The sequence below is a fragment of the Amblyraja radiata genome, chromosome 6 (genome assembly GCF_010909765.2).
Source record: "Amblyraja radiata isolate CabotCenter1 chromosome 6, sAmbRad1.1.pri, whole genome shotgun sequence".
Lineage (NCBI taxonomy): Eukaryota > Metazoa > Chordata > Chondrichthyes > Rajiformes > Rajidae > Amblyraja > Amblyraja radiata.
Genome location: NC_045961.1, coordinates 96,122,378 through 96,138,410, shown reverse-complemented (window position 1 = coordinate 96,138,410; position 16,033 = coordinate 96,122,378). Strand labels below are relative to the sequence as shown.

At 44.4% G+C, this 16,033-nt stretch overlaps 1 protein-coding gene across 1 annotated transcript in view; it reads left to right on the top strand.

Moving 5' to 3' along the window:
• LOC116974739 (P protein) overlaps positions 1–16,033 on the top strand; it is a 206,307-nt gene that overhangs the window by 143,877 nt on the left and 46,397 nt on the right. The window contains exon 9 of the mRNA XM_033023454.1: positions 5,602–5,673. Within this exon, the coding sequence (XP_032879345.1) occupies positions 5,602–5,673 (72 nt within the window). The remainder of the gene's footprint in view (positions 1–5,601; positions 5,674–16,033) is intronic.

Here is a 16,033-nt window from a genome sequence, read left to right as displayed (position 1 = left end):
ACCGCCTGACGTCAGTGTTTTTATTGTCCAAGTGGTCCAGTGCGGAGTGGAGAGCCAGTGAAATTACATCTACCATTGACTGCAATGATGAGCAGATGGCATCAGATAGAGGTGGAGATGGGCGGAGAAAGAGATGGATGACAGAAGGAGGCAGACAAAATAAAAGGCAGATGGAACCAGACGGGTGGGAGGGGATGGTAAAGGTGGAGGCAGCTGGGAAGGTGATGAATTGGAACACTGCTGGAATCTGACAAGTATACCATAGGATATGATGGAACTTTATTTATCCAGCGGGGGAAAGCGGTCTGTCGACAGTCATAAGTCACAACAAGATACATCTTCTTCATCTTCTTGCGTACGGTGTGCACAGCCTAAAGTTGTAGGACAACTTGTTCTATTTGATCTTATTTGATTGTGCACGCCGGGTTGATTGCATTTGTCGAAAGAGGGCGGACCATGTGAAGGTTGCAATCTCCCCACCCCACAAGATACATGAAATATGAAATTAAAGTGATGTGTGGAAAGTCCAGGATTGGGAGTGTGCAAAGATGGGGGAGGGAGGGGGGGGGGGTAATACAGCACGGAAAACAGCTCCTTCGGCCCATCATGTCCGCACCAACCATATAACCATATAACAATTACAGCACGGAAACAGGCCATCTCGGCCCTACAAGTCCGTGCCGAACAATTATTTTCCCTTAGTCCCACCTGCCTGCACTCATACCATAACCCTCCATTCCCTTCTCATCCATATGCCTATCCAATTTATTTTTAAATGATACCAACGAACCTGCCTCCACCACTTCCACTGGAAGCTCATTCCACACCGCTACCACTCTCTGAGTAAAGAAGTTCCCCCTCATGTTACCCCTAAACTTCTGTCCCTTAATTCTGAAGTCATGTCCTCTTGTTTGAATCTTCCCTATTCTCAAAGGGAAAAGCTGATCCACATCAACTCTGTCTATCCCTCTCATCATTTTAAAGACCTCTATCAAGTCCCCCCCTTAACCTTCTGCGCTCCAGAGAATAAAGACCTAACTTATTCAACCTTTCTCTGTAACTTAGTTGTTGAAACCCAGGCAACATTCTAGTAAATCTCCTCTGTACTCTCTCTATTTTGTTGACATCCTTCCTATAATTGGGCGACCAAAATTGTACACCATGCTCCAGATTTGGTCTCACCAATGCCTTGTACAATTTTAACATTACATCCCAGCTTCTATACTCAATGCTCTGATTTATAAAGGCTAGCATACCAAAAGCTTTCTTTACCACCCTATCTATATGAGATTCCACCTTCAAGGAACTATGCACGGTTATTCCCAGATCCCTCTGTTCAACTGCATTCTTCAATTCCCTACCATTTACCATGTACGTCCTATTTTGATTTGTCCTGCCAAGGTGTAGCACCTCACATTTATCAGCATTAAACTCCATCTGCCATCTTTCAGCCCATTCTTCCAAATGGCCTAAATCACTCTGTAGACTTTGGAAATCCTCTTCATTATCCACAACACCCCCTACCTTGGTATCATCTGCATACTTACTAATCCAATTTACCACACCTTCATCCAGATCATTGATGTACATGACAAACAACAAAGGACCCAACACAGATCCCTGAGGCACCCCACTAGTCACCTGCCTCCAGCCCGACAAACAGCCATCCACCATTACCCTCTGACTTCTCCCATTCAGCCACTGTTGAATCCATCTTGCTACTCCTGCATTTATACCCAACAGTTGAACCTTCTTAACCAACCTTCCATGAGGAACCTTGTCAAAGGCCTTACTAAAGTCCATATAGACAACATCCACTGCTTTACCCTCGTCAATTTCCCTAGTAACCTCTTCAAAAAATTCAAGAAGATTAGTCAAACATGACCTTCCAGGCACAAATCCATGTTGACTGTTCCTAATCAGACCCTGTTTATCCAGATGCTTATATATATTATCTCTAAGTATCTTTTCCATTAATTTGCCCACCACTGAAGTCAAACTAACAGGTCTATAATTACTAGGTTTACTCTTAGAACCCTTTTTAAACAATGGAACAACATGCGCAGTACGCCAATCCTCAGGGACTATTCCCGTTTCTAATGACATTTGAAATATTTCTGTCATAGCCCCGGCTATTTCTACACTAACTTCCCTCAATGTCCTAGGGAATATCCTGTCAGGACCTGGAGACTTATCCACTTTTATATTTTTCAAAAGTGTCAGTACTTCTTTTACTTTGAAACTCATAGTATCCATAGCTACTCTACTAGTTTCCCTTACCTCACATAATTCAATATCCTTCTCCTTGGTGAATACCGAAGAAAAGAAATTGTTCAATATCTCCCCATCTCTTTTGGCTCTGCAGATAGCTGTCCACTCTGTCTCTCCAATGGACCAATTTTATCCCTCGTTATCCTTTTGCTATTAATATAGCTGTAGAAACCCTTTGGATTTACTTTCACCTTACTTGCCAAAGCAACCTCATATCTTTTTTAGCTTTCCTAATTTATTTCTTAAGATTCTTTTTACATTCCTTATACTCCTCAAGCACCTCATTTACTCCATGCTGCCTATAATTATTGTAGATCTCCCTCTTTTTCCGAACCAAGTGTCCAATTTCCCTTGAAAACCATGGCTCTTTCCAATTTTTACTATTTCCTTTCAACCGAACAGGAACATAAAGATTCTGTACTTTAAAATTTCCTCTTTAAATGTCCTCCATTTCTCTTCTACATCCTTCCCATAAAACAAAATGTCCCAGTTCACTCCTTTTAAATCATTTCGCATCTCATCAAAGTTAGCCTTTCTCCAATCAAAAATCTCAACCCTAGGTCCAGTTCTGACCCTCTCCATAATTATATTGAAACTAATGGTATTGTGATCACTGGACCCGAACTGTTCCCCAACGCATACCTCCACCACCTGTCCCGTCTCATTTCCTAACAGGAGGTCCAACACTGCCCCTCCACTAGTAGGTACCTCTATGTATTGCTGCAAAAAACTATCCTGCACACATTTTACAAACTCCAAACCATCCAGCCCATTTACAGAATGTGTTTCCCAGTCTATGTGTGGAAAGTTGAAATCTCCCACAATCACTACCTTGTGCTTACTACTAATATCTGCTATCTCCTTACATATTTGCTCTTCCAATTCTCGATCCCCATTTGGCGGTCTATAATACATCCCTATAAGTGTTGCTACACCTTTCCCACTTCTCTGTTCCACCCAAATAGCCTGCCTAGATGAGCCCTCCAATCTATCCTGCCAAAGCACTGCTGTAATATCTTCCCTGACTAGCAATGCAACACCTCCACCTCTTGCCCCTCCAATTCTATCACACCTGAAGCAACGAAATCCTGGAATATTTAGTTTCCAATCACAGCCCTCCTGCAACCATGTTTCACTGATCGCCACAACATCATACTTCCAGGTGTCTATCCAGAGTCTAAGCTCATCCACCTTTCTTACAATGCTCCTAGCATTAAAATATGCACATTTAAGAAACCCCCGCCTCTTATTCTCTGTTTATTTCCTTTTTCTTCTTTCTCCTCTTGTGTCCGAGTGCTTCCCTTTTCTGCTTCCTGCCTCTCATTCTGACTACTAGCTTTCATATATTTGAGTCCCTCGCCCCAACCATTCTAGTTTAAAGTCTCCCCAGTAGCCTTTGCAAATTTCCCCGCCAGGATATTGGTCCCCCTCGGGTTCAAGTGCAACCCATCCTTTCTGTACAGGTCCCACCTTCCCCAAAATAAGTCCCAACCAGCGATCATCCCCGTACACTAACACCACCCTACACACTAGGGACAATCTACATTTTTTACCTAAGACAATTAACCTGCAAACCAGGTGGTGCACAGGTTAGAAACATAGAAACATAGAAAATAGGTGCAGGAGTAGGCCATTCGGCCCTTCGAGCCTGCACCACCATTCAATATGATCATGGCTGATCATCCAACTCAGTATCCTGTACCTGCCTTCTCTCCAGACCCCCTGATCCCTTTAGCCACGAGGGCCACATCTAACTCCCTCTTAAATATAGCCAATGAACTGGCCTCAACTACCTTCTGTGGCAGAGAATTCCAGAGATTCACCACTCTCTCTGTGTGAAAATGTTTTTCTCATCTCGGTCCTAAAAGATTTCCCCCTTACCCTTAAACTGTGACCCCTTGTTCTGGACTTCCCCAACATCGGGAACAATCTTCCTGCATCTAGCCTGTCCAACCCCTTAAGAGTTTTGTAAGTTTCTATAAGATACCCCCTCAATCTTCTAAATTCTAGCGAGTACAAGCCAAGTCTATCCAGTCATGGAGCGGTTGAGAATAGAACGTGACAATGGGAACCCCTGACCTTCAACCATCTCTCTCCTTAGCTTCTGATCTCCTCTGCTCAGAGAACTGTGCTTCGACTCTTAAATTAAGAGTGCCTTAGAACTGAAGCCTACAGGTTATCAAGTACTGGAGGAACTCAGTTGGTCAGGCAACATCTGTGGCGGGCATGGACAGGCAATGTTTTGGGTTGGGACCCTTCTTCTGACTCAGTCACATAGACTACCTTCAGACTCAGTATGAATCAGGATGCCGACTGACTGAGTCTGAAGAAGGGACCTGACCCAAAACATTGCCTAGATAGACGCAAAATGCTGGAGTGCCTCAGCGGGTCAGGCAGCATCTCCGGAGATAGGTGATGTTTCTGGTCGGAACCCTTCTTCGCGTGTCCATTCGCTGCACAGCGGTTGCCTATCCCTCTGAGTTACTCCAGCACGTTGTGTTTTGCTCACCATTTCGGCATCTGCAGTTCCTTTCAGGGACAGTTTCTTCCCAGCCGTTATCAGGCAACTGAATCACCCTACCACAACCAACGAGCCATCCTGAACTACTATCTCTCTACCTCATTGGTGACTATCATTGATGGGACTTTGCTGCTTTGCACTAAATGTTATTCCCTTATCTTGTGTAAGAAAGAACAGCAGGTGCCGGCTTAAATCGAAGGAAGACACAAAATGCTGGAGTAGCTCAGTTGGTGAGGCAGCGTCTGAAGTTGGGTCTCGACCCGAAACGTCGCCCATTCCTTCTCTCCTGAGATGCTGCCTCACCCGCTGAGTTACTCCAGCATTTTGTGTCTACCATTCCCTTATCATATATCTGTGCACTGTAAACGGCTCGATTGTAATAATAATAATAATGGATGGGATTTATATAGCGCCTTTCTAATACTCAAGGCGCTTTACATCGCATTATTCATTCACTCCTCAGTCACACTCGGTGGTGGTGAGCTACTTCTGTAGCCACAGCTGCCCTGGGGCAGACTGACAGAAGCGTGGCTGCCAATCTGCGCCTACGGCCCGTCCGACCACCACCAATCACTCACACACATTCACACGCATTCACACACAGGCAAAGGTGGGTGAAGTGTCTTGCCCAAGGACACAACGACAGTATGCACTCCAATCATGTATTGTCTTTCCGCTGACTGGATAGCACGCAACAAAAGCTTTTCACTGTGTCTCGGCACACGTGACGATAAACTAAACTGAGAACTTGTGCTTACAAATTATAGTTGATTAAATGATGATTGTCCTCTTGTTTGCTGTGCTTTCAGATTGTTCACAGATCATTGGCCGCCATGTTGGGTTCTCTGGCAGCTTTAGCCGCCCTTGCTGTCATTGGCGATGTAAGTGACCTTTAACCTTGAATCTTTCCAGAGATCTGTCTAAAAATGCAAAGGTTTAATTGAAATTACACTGCAGGTTAATGGAAGGTAAAATACCAAACTGTTTATTTAATGCTTCCCACTGCTATTTTAATGAGAATATTTCAAACATGTGGATTGGCAATGAGGAAAACAGCTCAGGTATCCCACAGGGCAATTTTTGTGTTTTTACCTGTGTTCATTTGTGCTGCAATTACTGGGAGCTGAGGTGCAGAATGCTGACGAGCGCTAATCTCTCCACCAACACTTTGTACATCTCAGTACGGCTCGTTTGATATGTTTGACATTGCAAATGAAAATGCCTGGGGATTTTGCATTGGGCACCCTATCGAAAATGAGATTTAGTTGTTGGAATATAAGTAAGTAAGTAAGTTTATTGGCCAAGTATTCACATACAAGGAATTTGCCTTGGTGCTCCGCCCACAAGTAACAACATGACAGACAGTGACAGTTACGAATGACACAGAAAACACTAAACATTAATAATAATAAAACATTAATGATAAAACGCCATTTGATCAAGCATGTGAACCTACAAAATAATGTTAGGTGCGGCAAGGTGGCGCAGCCGTAGAGTTGCTGGCTTCGAGCGCTTGCAGCGCAAGAGACCCAGGTTTGAACCTGACTACGGGGGATGTCTGCACGGAGTTTGTTCATTCTCCCCATTACCGTGTGGTTCTGAGGTCTTCGGTTTCTTCCCACACTCCAAATACGTACAGGTTTGTATGTTAATTGGCTTGATATGAAAGTAAATTGTCCCCAGTGTCTGTAGGATAGTGTTAATGTGCGGGGATTGCTGGTCTACCGCTGCGCCACCGTGATGCCACCTTCACCCTGGTTATCTTCTTGTTTTTAGTAAAGGTATAAAAAGATTTTCTTTAATCTGACGTTGTGTGATGATTCCCTTTGGCCCTTCTAATCACCGGCTTGAGTTCTTTCCTCATTTATTTATATACCTCGAAGGCCGTGTCTGGTTCCAACCTCTTAAACCTTGCACGCGCTTCCTTTTTCTTTTTGACCAAATTTACAACCTCTTTGGTCAAATATAGGGCCTGTCCCACTTTCCCGAGTCCTCTGCCGAGTTGAAAGGACCTTAAAAAACATCAAGATTTTTCTACAAACTCCTCCCGACTAACTTTTAACTCGTGGACTTTTTTGTCATGCTGGAAAAAAGTCCCGACTTACCTGATGCCCCGAGTACCTACGGCTGGCAAAACGAGCCGCTACGATATATCTACGGACTCCTATGGACTCGCTACGGACTCGCTACGGACATTCTCCGAGTTTGAATTAAGGGGAAAACTCGGGAGAATTCGTGAGTAACTCGGGAACGTGGGACAGGCATATCCATATCCCTCCTCCTTACTGGACCATGCCATTTTCGAACTTCAATCAACAGGTCTTTAGAGGGTGGTGAATCTGTGGAATTCATTGCCTCAGAAGGCTGTGGAGGCCAATTCAATGGATATTGTTAAGGCAGAGATAGATAGATTGTTGATTAGTGCGGGTGTCAAGGGTTATAGCGAGAAGGCAGGGGAATGGGGTTAGGAAGGAAAGGTAGAGCAGCCATGATTGAATGGTGGAGTTGGCTTGATGGGCCGAAAAGCCTAATTGTCCTCTTATCTATAATGAACATGAACTTAAATGACTCCAATGTGTCAGATCTGGACGAGCCCAATAAACACTGTCGCAGCTCCTGCTTAATAACATTGCAGTTTGCCTTGCTGCAATTTAGTACCTTCCCACAAGGGAAGGATGAATTTAAATTGAAAGTCAGAAAACAAAGTAAGTCCACAATATGTTCTGGCTTGTAAAATCAAAATAAATTCAGAGGTGTTTTATAATTGTAAAGAGAGCTGGAGGAGAACTAAATAAAGTATAGGCTCTGTTATGGACCACAAAGCTAACCCTTTGAGTGAAGGTGGATGATGTGAGCAAGGATATAATGATAACTTGGTGGTCGTCTTAACAAATGAGGGGGATAATGCTGAAATTGTACTTAAGGAGGGAATGTGTGGAAAGCTGGATGGTAAAAGCAAGGGAATTATTAAAGGCTGTAGCATTTTTTGAAAGCAGATACATTTGCAGGTCCAGATTAAATATATCTCTGTGTAGGAATGAACTGCAAATGCTGGTTTAATCTGAAGATAGACACAAAAAGCTGGAGTAACTCAGCGGGACAGGCAGCATCTCTGAAGAGAAGGAATGGGTGTTGTTTGGGTCGAGACCCTTTTTCAGACCTAATATGTCTGACTGCTGAACAGAGCAGGCAGTGAAATTGTATAGGTTCTGACTATCTTCACAAGTTCACAAGTTATAGGAGGAGAATTAGGCCATTCGGCCCATCGAGTCTACTCCGCCATTCAATCCAGGCTGATCTCTGCTCCTAATCCCATTTTCCTGCCTTCTCTCCACAACCCTTGACATCCGTTCTAATCAAGAATTTATCTATCTCTGCCTTAAAAATATCCACTGACTTGGCCTCCACAGCCCTCTTTGGCAATGAGTTCCACAGATTAACTACCCTCTGACTAAAGAAGCTCCTCCTCACCTCCTTTCCAAAAGAGCGTCTTTTAATTCTGAGGCTATGACCTCTGGTCCAAGAAATGCCAATCATCTTATGCCAACCATCTGGTTATTGAAGCCCTGGCCAAGTGTTGCAATTGTACTGTTAGTCAAAGAGGCAAAAAGGTGACAAACCAATGAACGGTACAGTTATATGAACCTTGGTGCAGGGCAGATTATTGGACTCAGTTTTGAGAGTCGTAAACATTATTTTATAATGGCACAGATTCTGTCCATGAAAGTTTAGTTTAGAGACACAGCGCGGAAACAGGCCCTTCGGCCCACTAGGTCCACGCCGACCAGCGAATCCCTGCACATTAACACTATCACTAGGGACAATTTTTACATTTACCAAGCCAATTAATCTACAAACCTGTACGTCTTTGGTGTGTGGGAGGAAACCAAAGATCTCGGAGAAAACCCACGCAGATCACGGGGAGAACGTACAAACTCCATACAGGCAGCACTCGTAGTCAGGTTCGAACCCGGGTCTCCGGCGCTGCATTTGCTGTAAGGCAGTAACTCTACCGCTGCGCCACCGTGACTGCCCTTAGTGACCGTGACAAATTATGGACAATGCGGTGTGTCTACAGCATGGGAAATACAGTTGAGGGAAGTCAAGATGGATTTGTTACCGGGGCTGTGTCTGGTTTACTTAGAGTCATAGTTATAAAGTCACATAGCGTGGAAACAGGTCCTTTGCCCCAACTTGCCCACGTCCACCAACATGCCCCATCTACACTAGTCCCACCTGACTGCTTTTGCCCCATATCACTCTAAACCTACCCCATCTATAAACCTGTCAAAATGATTCTTAAACTTGATTGGATTTGTTAAGGAGAGTTGATGAGGGTGGTTTGTCCACTTCGAACCTTTTTGAATTTCCTTCTTGAATGACTTCTAATGCTTTGACCTTCAAATAATCCATATTTTACGAGGAGCTACAAGGAACTGCAAATGCTGGTTTAAACATAAAGACACAAAGTGCTGGAGTAACTCAGCAGGTCAGGCAGCATCTCTGGAAGACATGGATAGGTGACGTTTCTTCAGACATCAGATTTGAAGAAGGGTCGCAGCCCGAAATGTCACCTATCAACGTCCTCCAGAGTTGCTGACTGAGTTATTCCAGCACTTTGTGTCCATCTTTAATTAAAACACTTCTGAACTTAGTAAAATTGGTCTACCTTCAAATAAGAAGCTTTATCATTATTTAATTTCTTCCTTTTCCATGATTGTGTTAAATCGTTTTGTTTTATCGTCACTACTTCAGCTGTTCCATCGAAAATCCAAAACTCCTTCACCTGTCCAGCTTTGCTTGCTCAGGCTAAAGCCCAAGGGAAAATGGCAAGTTGTGTCAAAACTGTCTTAGTGACAAGAAACAAATGGAAATTGTGTTTTTGTGGCTGGAAGACCTGTGGGTTACAAAGGATTAGTATTTGATCACTTAACTTATGTAATTGTTAAGGCTCAAGTTCAGGCAAGATGATTGCAAAGCTTGCAAAGATTGTGGACTGCTGGTCAGTGCAGAGAAGCTCTTTGAACCACAGCAAGATATTGGTGGCACTCAAAGCCTATAAATTGTGACGAAAATTGAAAACGGAATTCAATCCAGAAATCTTTTTTTTTTTTTTTGAGTACAGCGTGGAAACAGGCCCTTCGGCCCACCGAGTCTGCGCCAGCCACCAATCCCTGCTCATTCACAACTATCACACACACACACACACACACACACACACACACACACACACACACACACACACACACACACACACACACACACACACACACACACACACACACACACACACACACACACACAGGAATTTACAATCTTACCAAGTCAATTAACTTATAAACCTGTGTGTCTTTGGATTGTGGGAGGAAGCCAGAGCACCCGGAGAAAACCCACGCAGGTCATGCGGAGAAGGTACAAACTCCGTACAGACCCATAGTCAGGATCGAACCCGTGTCACTGGCACTGTAGAGCAACAACTCAACCGCTGCGCCACCGTGCCGCACACCATGTGACATTAGGGTATATCTTTGTCCATTTGGATGCCCACTCATACAGGTACAATGAAAATCTTATTTGCAGCAGCATCAAAGGCACACCGACTCTAACAACTCACACGAACATATGTTACACTCATATTCTTCAAAACAGTGAAAAGAAAAATGACTGCAGAAAGCAAGATATTACTGCAAAATACAATTAGAAAAAGTTAAGCCCATTGAGTCATACAGTGTGGAAACAAGCCATTGGCCCAACTTGCCCACACCGACCAGCATGTCCCATCTACACTAGTCCCATCTGCCTGCGTGGCCCATATTCCTCTAAATCTATTGTATGCATGTACCTGTATGAATGATTCTTAAACTTTGGGATAGTACCCGCCTCAACTTAATCCCCGGGCAGCTCGTTCCATACACCCACCATCTTTGCGTAAAAAAACTGCCAGGTTCATGGTATAGCGGGTAAGGCTTTATTGTATTCGGTTAAGGGGGAGAATGAGGGCCAGGGCAGTTTACTGTTCTGGACGTCAGATGTGGGAGGTCATGGAGTCTGAGTGCCCTCCAGACGTCCACATCTGCGCCAGGTGCGTCGAGATGGGGCTCCTAAGGGACCGTGTTAGGAACCTGGAACAGCAACTCGATGACCTCTGTCTGCTCAGGGAGAGCGAGGAGGTCATAGATAGGAGTTACAGGGAGGTGGTCACTCCAAGACCACGGGAGACAGAAAACTGGGTCACAGTTAGGAAGGGCAACGGGCAGAGGCAGGGACTGGTGAGTACCCCGGTGGCTGTACACCTTGAAAATAAGTACTCATGTTTGAGTAAAGGTGGGGGAGACAGCCTACCTGGGGGCAGCGACAGCGGCCGGGCCTCTGGTATAAAGACCGGTCCTGTTGCTCAGAAGGGTAAGGAAAAGAAGAGGAGGGCAATTGTAATAGGGGACTCTATAGTCAGGGGGTCGGATAGGCGATTCGGTGGACGCAGACAAGCGACCCGGTTGGTAGTTTGCCTCCCTGGTGCCAGGGTCAGGGATGTGTCTGAACGGGTCCAAGAAATCCTGAAATGGGAGGGAGAGGAGCCTGAAGTTGTGGTACATATAGGTACCAACGACATAGGTAAAAAAAGAGAAGAGGTCCTGAAAGAAGAATTTAGGGAGTTAGGTAGAGAGTTAAGGAGAAGGACTGCAAAGTAACAATCTCAGGATTACTGCCTGTGCCACGCGACAGTGAGAGTAGGAATGGAGCGAGGTGGAGGATAAATGAGTGGATGAGGGACTGGTGCAGTGGGTATGGATTCAAGTTTCTGGATCATTGGGACCTCTTTTGGGGAAGGTGCGACCAGTACAGAAAGGACGGGTTGCACTTGAACTCGAGGGGGACCAATATCCTGGCGGGGAGATTTGCAAAGGCTACTGGGGAGACTTTAAACTAGTATGGTTGGGGGAAGGGACTCAAATTGGGAAAGCTAGCAGTCAGTGTGTGAGGCAGGAGGCAGAGAATGGTAGCACTCTGACCCAAAATGTAGGGGAGAGAGAAGAAAAAGACAATAAACAGAGAATAAGAGAGGGTGGGTTTCTTAAATGTGTATATTTTAATGCTAGGAGCATTGTAAGAAAGGTGGATGAACTTAGAGCCTGGATTGACACCTGGAAGTATGATGTTGTGGCGATCAGCGAAACATGGTTGCAGGAGGGCTGTGATTGGAAACTAAATATTCCAGGATTTCGTTGCTTCAGGTGTGATAGAATTGGAGGGGCAAGAGGTGGAGGTGTTGCATTGCTTATCAGGGAAGATATTACAGCAGTGCTTTGGCAGGATAGATTAGAGGGCTCGTCTAGGGAGGCTATTTGGGTGGAACTGAGAAATGGGAAAGGGGTAGCAACACTTATAGGGGTGTATTATAGACCGCCAAATGGGGAGCGAGAATTGGAAGAGCAAATATGTAAGGAGATTGCAGATATTAGTAGTAAGCACAAGGTAGTGATTGTGGGAGATTTCAATTTTCCACACATAGACTGGGAAACACATTCTGTAAATGGGCTGGATGGGTTGGAATTTGTAAAATGTGTACAGGATAGTTTTTTGCAGCAATACATAGAAGTACCTACTAGAGAAGGGGCGGTGCTGGACCTCCTGTTAGGAAATGAGACGGGTCAGGTGGCAGAGGTATGCGTTGGGGAACAGTTCGGGACCAGTGATCACAATACCATTAGTTTCAATATAATTATGGAGAGGGTCAGAACTGGACCTAGGGTTGAGATTTTTGATTGGAGAAAGGCTAACTTTGAGGGGATGCGAAAGGATTTAAAAGGAGTAAATTGGGACATTTTGTTTTATGGGAAAGATGTGGAAGAGAAATGGAGTACATTTAAAGGTGAAATTTTAAGAGTACAGAATCTTTATGTCCCTGTTCGGTTGAAAGGAAATAGTAAAAATCAGAAAGATCCATTAGAGAGTCAGAGTGGACAGCTATCTGCAGAGCCAAAAGAGATGGGGGAGATATTGAACAATTTCTTTTCTTCGGTATTCACCAAGGAGAAGGATATTGAATTATGTGAGGTAAGGGAAACAAGTAGAGTAGCTATGGAAACTATGAGATTCAAAGAAGAGGAAGTACTGACACTTTTGAGAAATATAAAAGTGGATAAGTCTTCAGGTCCGGACAGGATATTCCCTAGGACATTGAGGGAAGTTAGTGTAGAAATAGAAGGGGCTATGACAGAAATATTTCAAATGTCATTAGAAACGGGAATAGTGCCGGAGGATTGGCGTACTGCGCATGTTGTTCCATTGTTTAAAAAGGGGTCTAAGAGTAAACCTAGCAATTATAGACCTGTTAGTTTGACGTCTGTGGTGGGCAAATTAATGGAAAGGATACTTAGAGATAATATATATAAGCATCTGGATAAACAGGGTCTGATTAGGAACAGTCAACATGGATTTGTGCCTGGAAGGTCATGTTTGACTAATCTTCTTGAATTTTTTGAAGAGGTTACACGGGAAATTGATGAGGGTAAAGCAGTGGATGTTGTATATATGGACTTCAGTAAGGCCTTTGACAAGGTTCCTCATGGAAGGTTGGTTAAGAAGGTTCAATGGTTGGGTATTAATGGTGGAGTAGCAAGATGGATTCAACAGTGGCTGAATGGGAGATGCCAGAGAGTAATGGTGGATGGTTGTTTGTCAGGTTGGAGGCCAGTGACTAGTGGGGTGCCACAGGGATCTGTGTTTGGTCCACTGTTGTTTGTCATGTACATCAATGATCTGGATGATGGTCTGGTAAATTGGATTAGTAAGTATGCAGATGATACTAAGATAGGTGGGGTTGTGGATAATGAAGTAGATTTTCAAAGTCTACAGAGAGATTTATGCCAGTTGGAAGAGTGGACTGAAAGATGACAGATGGAGTTTAATGCTGATAAGTGTGAGGTGCTACATCTTGGCAGGACAAATCAAAATAGGACGTACATGGTAAATGGTAGGGAATTGAAGAATGCAGGTGAACAGAGGGATCTGGGAATAACTGTGCACAGTTCCCTGAAAGTGGACTCTCATGTAGATAGGGCGGTGGGTGGTAAAGAAAGCTTTTGGTTTGCTGGCCTTTATAAATCAGAGCATTGAGTATAGAAGTTGGGATGTAATGTTAAAATTGTACAAGGCATTGGTGAGGCCAATTCTGGAGTAAGGGGTACAATTTTGGTCGCCTAATTATAGGAAGGATGTCAACAAAATAGAGAGAGTACAGAGGAGATTTACTAGAATGTTGCCTGGGTTTCAGCAACTAAGTTACAGAGAAAGGTTGAACAAGTTAGGGCTTTATTCTTTGGAGCGCAGAAGGTTAAGGGGGGACGATAGAGGTCTTTAAAATGATGAGAGGGATAGACAGAGTTGACGTGGATAAGCTTTTCCCACTGAGAGTAGGGAAGATTCAAACAAGGGGACATGACTTGAGAATTAAGTGACAGAAGTTTAGGGGTAACATGAGGGGGAACTTCTTTACTGAGAGAGTGGTAGCTGTGTGGAATGAGCTTCCAGTGAAGGTGGTGGAGGCAGGTTCGTTTTTATCATTTAAAAATAAATTGGATAGTTATATGGACGGGAAAGGAATGGAGGGTTATGGTCTGAGCGCAGGTATATGGGACTAGGGGAGAATACGTGTTCGGCACGGACTAGAAGGGTCGAGATGGCCTGTTTCCGTGCTGTAATTGTTATATGGTTATTACATGGTATAGCAAGAGGTGGTCCTTAGTGGTTCCATTACTGAGGTTGGATTAATGTTGTGTGTGTCAGTTCAAGAAACTGATGTTTGTCAGAAAGGAGCTGTTCCCGAACCTGGTGGTGTGGGACTTCAGGCTTCTGAAACTCCTGCCCGACGGCAGCATCGAGGAGAGAGCACGGCCCAGATGGTGGGGATCCTTGTCAATAGATACCTGATGCAGCGCTTCATGTGGTTTAGTTTATTTATTGTTTCATTATTTATTGTCACGTGTACCAAGATACAGTGTAAAGCTTTTGTTGCGTGCCAACCAGACAGCGGAAAGACAGTACATTATTACAATCGAACCGAAGATAGACACTAAATGCTGGAGTAATTCAGCGGGGCAAGCAGCATCTCTGGATAGAAGGAATGGGTGACGTTTCAGGTTGAGACTGAAGACGGGTCACCCATTCCTCCTATCCAGAGATGCTGCCTGTCCCACTGAGTTACTCCAGCATTTAGTGTCTACAGTATCTCCGGTTTAAACCAGCATCTGCAGTTCCTTCCTACACATTACAATCAAGGCATTCACAGTGTACAGATAGTACATGATACAGGGAACGTCCTGCATAACGTTCAGTGCAAGATAAAGCCAGTGAAGTCGGATCAAAGATAATCCGAGGGTCTCCAATGAGGTAGCTTGCTAGTTGTGGTAGAAACATAGAAACATAGAAAATAGGTGCAGGCCATTCGGACCTTTGAGCCAGCACCGCCATTCATTGTGATCATGGCTGATCGTTCCCTATCAATAACCCATGCCTGTCGTCTCCCCATATCCCTTGACTCCACTAGCCCCTAGAGCTCTATCTAACTCTTTCTTAAATCCATCCAGTGATTTGGCCTCCACTGCCCTCTGTGGCAGGGAATTCCATAATTTCACAACTCTCTGGGTGAAAACGTTTTTTCTCACCTCAGTCTTAAATGACCTCCCCTTTATTCTAAGACTGTGGCCCCTGGGTTCTGGACTCGCCCAACATTGGGAAAATTTTTCCTGCATCTAGCTTGTCCAGTCCTTTTATAATTGTATATGTTTCTATAAGATTCCCCTCATCCTTCTAAACTCCAGTGAATACAAGCCTAGTCTTTTCAATCTTTCCTCATATGCCAGTCCCGCCATCCCAGGGATCAATCTTGTGAACCTACGCTGCACCGCCTCAATGACAAGGATGTCCTTCCTCAAATTAGGAGACCAAAACTGTACACAATACTCTAGAAGTGGTCTCACCAGAGCCCTATACAACTGCAGAAGAACCTCTTTACTCCTATACTGAAATCCTCTTGTTATGAATGGTTGAGTTGCCTGATGACAGCTTGATGGAGGGGACGGCTGTGCCCATGATAGACCGGGCTGAGTCGGCCACCACTTTTAAAGAGAGCACGGATGCATACCTGAGGAGCAGTAGGTTGTGGGGCTGTTGTGACTGAGAGTTTTTTTTCCTGAACTGCATTCCTTCTCATTCAGAAGGAAAACGGGCGAATAATTGAAA